Raw genomic sequence first — 8361 nt, forward strand, 5'->3', positions numbered from 1 at the left:
ATATATATTGTTTTAAATATTTGATTTATTATTATTATTATTTTTTTTTATTTTTTTGTATTATTATTATTATTATATTGTCTTTCTTTTTTTTTTTTTTTTCTTTAATTTATAACAAAAGAATAAACAGAGAAAAACAAAACTATACCAGAGAGAAAAGACATACCCGTTCTTTCCGGAGTATAAGTCGCACCTTTTAACATAGTTTTGGCCGGGGTGCGACCTATACTTATATTTATACTTATATACTTATTATTTGTCATTTTCACACTTGCAACCGCATTTCATACTCCAGTGCGACTTATATATGTTTTTTTCTTCTCTATTATGCATTTTTTGGCTGGTGCAACTTATACTCCGGTGTGACTTATACTCCTGAAAATACGGTATTCCGCCGTGGTCCCGTGTCCCGTGCCTTTTTGCCGTATCCCGTGCCTTTTTCGCCCACCTCCGCTTCCAACCGCAACAACGAGCCTCTTCTCCTTCTTCTCCTTTTGTTTGAAGAATAGATGAAGTCTTTGTTTTTCTCTCAGCGGCGGACACAGCGAATAGTTTCCCCTCGATCTGAAAATGCCGCACGACTCACCGACGCCGTTCCTCTCTTTCCTCGTTTCACCCGTCGGATTCAACTTCCTTCTGATAATAATCCTCTTTTTCGATTATAGTAGTAGTGATCTGGACGACACAGACACTTAAACACAAGCACAAAGACCTTTTATAGCACAGATAGAGACGTTATTAAGTCAAAATGTCAACGATGTCGGTTTTTCTCTCTTCAGTCGACACATTTCAACATTTATTTGGTTAAAAATATCATTGAAAACTAATTTCTCCTGCTCCTTCAGGCGTGATTTAGTTTTTATCATTTTCGTGTCTGACCTTTAACACCAGATCGAGTGGGTTTTTGTTTTATATTCACTTCAAATTAGAATTAAACGTTTTTATTTACGCTTTCATTTCTTTTGCCACAACTTTGTACTTCTACTTGATTATTCTGAAGTAACAGCACAATTCATGTTTTTAACTATTTACTGGGAGCATAATTTAGCTTTATATGAATTTTAAGACTGATTTTATTTACTGTTTTATTAGTATTGATTGTCGTTAACGCAGTTGTTTTCAGACGTTTCTTTTATATCACGTTCTTGTATCGACGAAACAGCCGTGCAATTAATCACATTTTAATCAGAACGTTTCAATCAGTTCAGACTTTGGAGGAAGAAAATGGAACGTTTTGTTGTGTTAAATACTGAAAGTAATTGTTTTTAATGAGAAAAATATATATTAAAAAATAAAGAAAACTATGATACATTTTTATATAAGAAAAACTATTTTGGTTTATTGCTCAAGTCCAAATATAAATCAGATCAGAAGTTTATTATTATTATTTATTGAACTGGTTTACTGAACATCAGGGCCAGTATTCTGTGCAACACAACACAGAGACTTTTTAAATAAAATTGTTTTATGCATTTTAATTAATTCAAAGCTCAAGTTGATCCCAATTTGTATTTGTAAATGTGTTTAAGTTTTTTTTTTTAATTTTATTGATTGTTTTATTTGCGTTTTTTCGGGATTCTAGTTTTTCTTTGTTTTATTGGTATTTCCCCTGTAAATGCAAATAAACACACAATAAATACACAACTAAATACAGAAAGAAAGAAATACACAAATAAATAAATAGATACACAAATAAATAGATACACAAATAAATAAATGCACAAATAATAAAAATAAATACCAAAAATAAGAAAAGGGAACAAGCGGTAGAAAATGGATGGATGGATGGAAGAAAAATAAATACACAAATAAATAAGTAAATACACAGCTAAATACAGAAATAAATAAAACACAAATAAATACATACACAACTAAATGCATGAATAAATAAACAAACAAGTACACAACTAAATAAATTAGGAAAGACACAACTAAATGCATAAATTAATACACAACTAAATAAATACACAAATAAATAATACATAAATAAATTATAAAAACAATCCTTTATTTATCCCATTAAAAACTATTCACATTTAGCCAGTTCTCTTCTCATTAATAATAAGTATAATTACAGTACATAAGGCTTTTTTTAGACACTCAAATACCCACTCAACATGACATCCTGTGAAACATGTTCTGTTTTTGTTCTATAAAACCCAATAAGTCAGATATTTAGTTGCCGTCGGTTACGTAAACACAGTCCGTCTTCATCTTTCTATTTATACCTCTCGATGGGAAAAAAGCCCGTCAGCTCCAAACAAAAGCCGCGTTGTGTTCGTCTGATCGACAGCGGCCGTCCAGCTGTAGCCATTGTCTCAAACTGTCAATTTAAAAAAAAAACACCACCACCGCCACCGCCTCCTTTATCCCCCCCGTAATCCACACACGCGCCGGCATCTGCAGCGCCGCGATGGACGGAAGCGCCTTTTCCACAAACCAAACGCACTGCCCCAAAATTGCCGAGCTCCAATTCGCCGCCAAATTACATCTCTTAATGCCATTTTTAATTTTGTTTTGTGCGTCGACGGCGGGAAGGCGAAAGGCGAGCGTCGGCGGGAGGGGGGGCGGGACGGAGACAAAAAACGACAAAAACGAGAAACGCGGCGGATCGGCGGGGAATTTTAGCCCGTGAAAAGTGCGGGAGATGAAGTTGGCAATCAAAGCCGAGGGGGCGTGACCGCGACTGGCGTAGCGCCGCGCTCCCCGAGTGGCGGCCTTTTCTTCCTCGAGTGAAGACGTTTAAATGGCGGCTATTGATCTCGCGCGGCTCGAGCGTCCCCGAAAAAAAAAAGGCAAACCGTGGGTCTCGAGACTCGGCGCGACATAAAGGGGCAGACGTCAGCTGGCGGCGGGGCTCGGGGGGGGGGTCTGGCGCTAAAGCATGAAAGGCGCGTCAAAAAATAGTCATTCGCATCTGTTACTTCAATAAGGGCGGCGCACGGAGGCAATTAGCCCGATAACGAGGCCCCCTTTTGGTGGGTTTGAATGCCGACGCACACAGACGGGGCCCGTGTTGACTTACAGCAAGCCTTTGAGGGCTTTGAAAACTCGACTTGATTACTTTGGATTGCCGTGGAGGACGTCAAATATAGCACTAGACCGGGATGGAAGAGAGAGTTTTTTTTTTTTTAAAGACGTGTCAACATTTAACAATACGGGGTTCAGACTAGACAAGGGTTCAAACGGATGTAGAGGAGGGTCCGGGCAGTTTATCTTTTGTATAGGTTAAATGTTTATTGAGCTTTTTCTTTTTGAAAATATTGAGGTGTACATTAACAGAAAAGACCAAAAAACACCCTTAAAATACCCTTTCTTTTTAAAGAAATGGAAGGTTCTGAACAGTTTATTCAATTTATATCCAAACCAATCAATTTCATCTGTAATAATTTCAAATATAACACTACATCGAGATGGTAGGGAGAAGTTTTTTTCTTTTTAAAGACGAGTCAACATTTAACAATACAGGGTTCAGACTAGACAAGGGTTCAAACGTATGTAGAGGAGGGTCCGAGGGCGGTTTATGTTTTGTATAGGTTCAACTTTTATTGTGCTTTTTTTTTAAATGAGGGGGGAAAAAAAAAACTGAAAACGTTCAGGTGTACATTAACCAAAAATACAAAAAAAACACCCTTAAAATACCCTTTGTTTTTAAAGAAATGGGAGATTTAATCCATTTATTTGTAAGGTTGTGAACAATTTATTCAATATATAACCAAACCAATCAATTTCATCTGTAATAATTTCAAATATAAGACCGAGCTGGACATGAGAAAAGACGTGTCAACATTTAACAATACGGGGTTCAAACGGATGCAGAGGAGGGCGGTCAGGGTCTCGTGGACTGTTTGCCTTTTGAACAAGTTAAATGTTTATTGAGCTTTTTCTTTTTAAATGAGAACAGAATGACAAAAACTGAAAACGTTCAGGTGTACATTAACAGAAAAGACGACAAAAACACCCTTAAAATACCCTTTGTTTTTAAAGAAATGGGAGATTTATTGAATTTGTTTTTAATGTTTTGAACAGTTTATTCAATATATAACCAACCCAATCAATTTAATCTCTAATCATTTCAAATATAACGCTACACCGAGGTGGAAGAGAGATTTTTTATTTTTTAAGTCATTTTGCAATACAGGGTTCAGACTAGACAAGGGTTAAAACGGATGTAGAGGAGGGTCTGAGGACTGTTTGCCTTTTGTATAAGTTAAATGTTTATTGAGCTTTTTCTTTTAAAACGAGAATGGATCAACCAAAACTGAAAACATTGAGGATTACATTAACAGAAAAGACAAAAAAACACCCTTAAAATACCCTTTTTTTTTCCTTTTTCTTTTTTTTTTAGAAATGGGAAATTTAATAGTTTATTCAATATATAACCAAACCAATCTGATAATTTTTCATCTCTAATAATTTGGACGTGAGGTCAAATTATTATTATTTTTTTTGTGTACGTTGCATATATTCTGGCCTATTGCATGAAATAAAGTGGCGTCATAATTGTGATGCCAGTGTGAAAATAACGAATAATATCACGTATAAGTCGCTCTGGAGTATAAGTCGCACCCCGGCCAAAACTATGAAAAAAATGTGCGCTTTATAGTCCGGAAAATACGGTATGTGTGTGTATTTCAGGGCTACTCGTTCATGGCGCCTTCGATCCTGTTCAAGAGGAACGCGGTGATGGACGACACGGTGGAGCTGTGCGGCGCCTCGGACCGACCGCGCTCCGCCGCCGTGGCCCGCAGCGCCATGATGAAGGTCAGAGGTCAACCAGAACTGTCCACCTCATTGCAGCGACGGTGTAATCAGCACAACATGATGATGATGATGATGATGGCACTCGCTTTGCGCTTAAGGGCGATTTATAAAAGGGCTTGATTTACAAAGCGTTAGCTCGTTAGCATTAGCAAAACGCGACGCAGTTTGTGTTTGAGCGTCGCTGGCGCTAAACGAAAGCAATGCAGACTTTCTCATGGATTTGTTGTTTGATGATGGACAATCTCTCCTTCTTTTTTTATATATCGGCGTCGAAATCAGAAATATGTTTATTGCCATTGTCGCCGAGTAAAAACAAGATTCATAAACAAGGAACTTTCTTCGGTGATAAAGTGCGAGATGAAACTACAGTATAATAGCAAAATGTAAAAAATAAATAACATACAGTAAATCCAAATTTAAATCTAAAATAAATCCAAATTAAATCTAAAAATAAATACAAATCAAATACAAATTAAATCTACTATATAATATAGAAATTAAATACAAAAATAAATACAAAATAAATATAAAAATAAATACAAATTAAATACAAATTAAATATAGAATAAATACAAATTAAATCTAAAATAAATACAAATTAAATCTAAAATAAATACACATTACATTTAAAAATAAATACAAATTAAATCTAAAATAAATACAAATTAAATCTAAAATGAATACAAATCAAATCTAAAAGTAAATACAGATTAAATGCAAATTATATCTAAAAGTAAATACAGATTAAATGCAAATTAAATCTAAAATAAATGCAGACAAGTATTAAATACTATTTTAACAATCCTAAACTAAATAGCACAGCATTATTAACGTTCTACACTTCAATGATCGTCCTGTATTTGATGCTGTGTAGACATTTGTGGGTCGTCTTGTTCAACAACCAATATTAATTATTAATACAACCAAACCCATTATTTGTTCAACTTAAAGTACTTAAAATTCATGATACTGCTGACATAAGTACTCTCAAAGTCATGTAAAGCAAAGTGTGAACATGAACTACAGTCCCTACAATCTAAAAGAAACGGACATTTTCAAAAAAACAAGAATCAAGAACAACAACTGCATTTGAAAAAGACATGAGACGTATCATAATAAGTAAGAAAGAAAAATAAATATAGGTTTTTGAGAGAAGGGACTGAGGATCTGATTGCAATGTACTTTTGTCTGTTTAATGTAATGTGTTTTTAGAATATGTGTTTTTATAATGTAGTGTTAAGTACAAGTTGAAAAGGTGCAGAAAACATAAGATTGTTCCTCTTTTTGCTCCTTTTCATTCATACTTTGTAAAACTATGTCACTGATAATGTATTTTATGTTATGACTGAAAAATATGAAAAAAGTAACTCATTGATATTATATAAGTCTGATTTCATGTGCGGTTTTTCTGTTCCGACTTTATAAAATGCGCCTCGTTCTTAATAATGATGGTGGTGTTTTTTATGCTTGATATTTGTCTCTTCGTTTTTCAGGACTCTCCGTTTTACATGTCGTACGAGATGGACCTGAAGGACGCCGCTCTGGGCGAGGGAAGTTTCTCCATCTGCCGCCGCTGCACGCACAAGAAAACGGGACAACAATTCGCCGTCAAGATCGTCAGCAAGAGGTAGGCGCGGCTCATTCAGAAGAGCGGAAACCAAGTCGTCGTTTTAGCGGCCGCCGTCGTCAAAATCTAAGCGATTTCCTCTGCAACAAACATTCACAGTTGTGTTTGTGTGTAAAACGCTTCTTACGCTGCAGTTTAGACTTCTACAAACTGTTCTGAAACACGCGTTTGCCTTTGTTTAGTTCAGATTTCTGTCTTTTCACAAAAAACCTGTGTGAAATATGAGCAGAATTATCTTGTAATGGAAAAACAGAAAAAAAAGATAAAATAAAAATGAAATAAATGAAATAAAATATAATAAATACAATACAATTAAATTAAATAAATGCATACAATTAAATACAAAATAATACAATAGAATAAATCAAACTAATTGAAATAAATGCATTTTCTTGAGGCTGGTAATGTACTGTGTGTTTTGGTGTAAACACATTTTGGACTTTTCTTGTCTTAATTCTTTGAGTCAGTTTGTTGCATCATAGTTTGTTCATATGTTATTAAAAACAAAAAAACACTCTGCAAATGTGACCAAAATGCTTTCCAATTAGACAACTTACAAAAAGCCATACAAAAGCATAAAACCACAATACAACAGCACAAACCATAAAACAAATGTACAAAAAGTGTCACTACATCATTAAAGTCGGTCTGAATAGAAAAAAAAAAATGACCCAAGATTTAGCTGGAAATCCTAATAGTTTTTTTTTTTTTTTTACTCTATATTTTGAGACATTGCACAACGATTCACACTTTTGGCTTTTATCTTTATAGCCAACCGTAGCTTTTCGCACCACCTCCGTCTGCTTCTCGGTGCAGAGTCTCAAACGGCGGCTCATTTTCACACTTCATGGAGCAGGATGTTAAAGCTGAAGATGATGGAAAAGTGTTAAAAGTGTGACACCAACTCTATAAAAAGAACAGATGTGTTTAACAGTGAATACGCCAACTTAAGGCGCTTTACTCTTCTGCAGTTTTAGGGTTTATTTCTCCTAATTAGACAAATTTATGCTGTAATCCTAGATCAAAGTTTATTAAAGGTTCACGGTGGTGTGTAGAGCTGCTGCTTTTTCTTTGTCTAGTGCAGTGGTTTCCAAAGTGGAAAGACGTAGTTTTAAAATTACGACAATGTATTTCATGTATTTTTCTGAATGGAAACCGTATATCTTAGTGAAATTGGGTAGAATAACACATGAAGCCACTCAAATAAACACAATTTAAACCTGATTTTAAATGCTACACAGCTTTTAAATGATCTCCGCAGTAAAAAATCACGATAAATACCTAAAGTTGTATTAAGCATCACAAAAACACTGCGATTCACCAGTTTTGTGACGTTGTATCACCTCCTGTTGTTTTTTAGGACATCGGGAAAGCTAGCATTTGTTTATTTCCTCATGGCAATTCCCTCTGCTGCCAGTAGATGGAGTGAAAGGTACAAACAAAGTGAGAGAACGACTGTCACACCTGGATTTGTATTTAGCGTCACAAAAACACTGCGATTCCCCAGTTTTGTGACGTCTTATCACTTCCTGTGCTGTTTTTAAGGACATGAATAATTGCCAGACTCCGGGAAAGCTAACATTTGTTCATTTCCCCATGATAATTCTCTCTGCTGCCAGTAGATGGAGTGAAAGGTACAAACAAAGCGAGGGAACGACTGTCTGAAACAAAGTAATGTGTCGTTTTCACCACATCCATCGTCGTAAGTTCGTTAACACGAGATCCTGAGTCAGTGATGGTCCAAGTACTGCGTAACGTTCGGTGTTTTCGACGATGACAACGCTTCAACGTTTCTTCTTCTTCTTCCTCGTCCGGTTTTAGGATGGAGGCTCAGACGCAGAGGGAAATCGCCGCGCTGAAACTCTGCGACGGCCATCCGAACATCGTCAAGCTCCACGAGATCTACCACGACCAGGTACGGCCCGGATCCTCCTGGTTTTTGTTGTTTTTACTCCTCGTTCTGCGCGTGG

The 8361-nt window shown here is 35.8% G+C and overlaps 1 protein-coding gene across 1 annotated transcript in view; it reads left to right on the forward strand.

Moving 5' to 3' along the window:
• Positions 1-8361, forward strand: part of rps6ka5 (ribosomal protein S6 kinase, polypeptide 5) — a 40576-nt gene that overhangs the window by 20152 nt on the left and 12063 nt on the right. The window contains exons 10-12 of the mRNA XM_072457819.1: positions 4639-4764; positions 6258-6391; positions 8213-8306. Coding sequence (XP_072313920.1) covers positions 4639-4764; positions 6258-6391; positions 8213-8306 — 354 coding nt within the window. The remainder of the gene's footprint in view (positions 1-4638; positions 4765-6257; positions 6392-8212; positions 8307-8361) is intronic.

The sequence above is a fragment of the Eucyclogobius newberryi genome, unplaced genomic scaffold, assembly GCF_026437365.1.
Source record: "Eucyclogobius newberryi isolate DKJ021-1_F unplaced genomic scaffold, fEucNew1.0.hap1 SCAF_21, whole genome shotgun sequence".
NCBI lineage: Eukaryota > Metazoa > Chordata > Actinopteri > Gobiiformes > Gobiidae > Eucyclogobius > Eucyclogobius newberryi.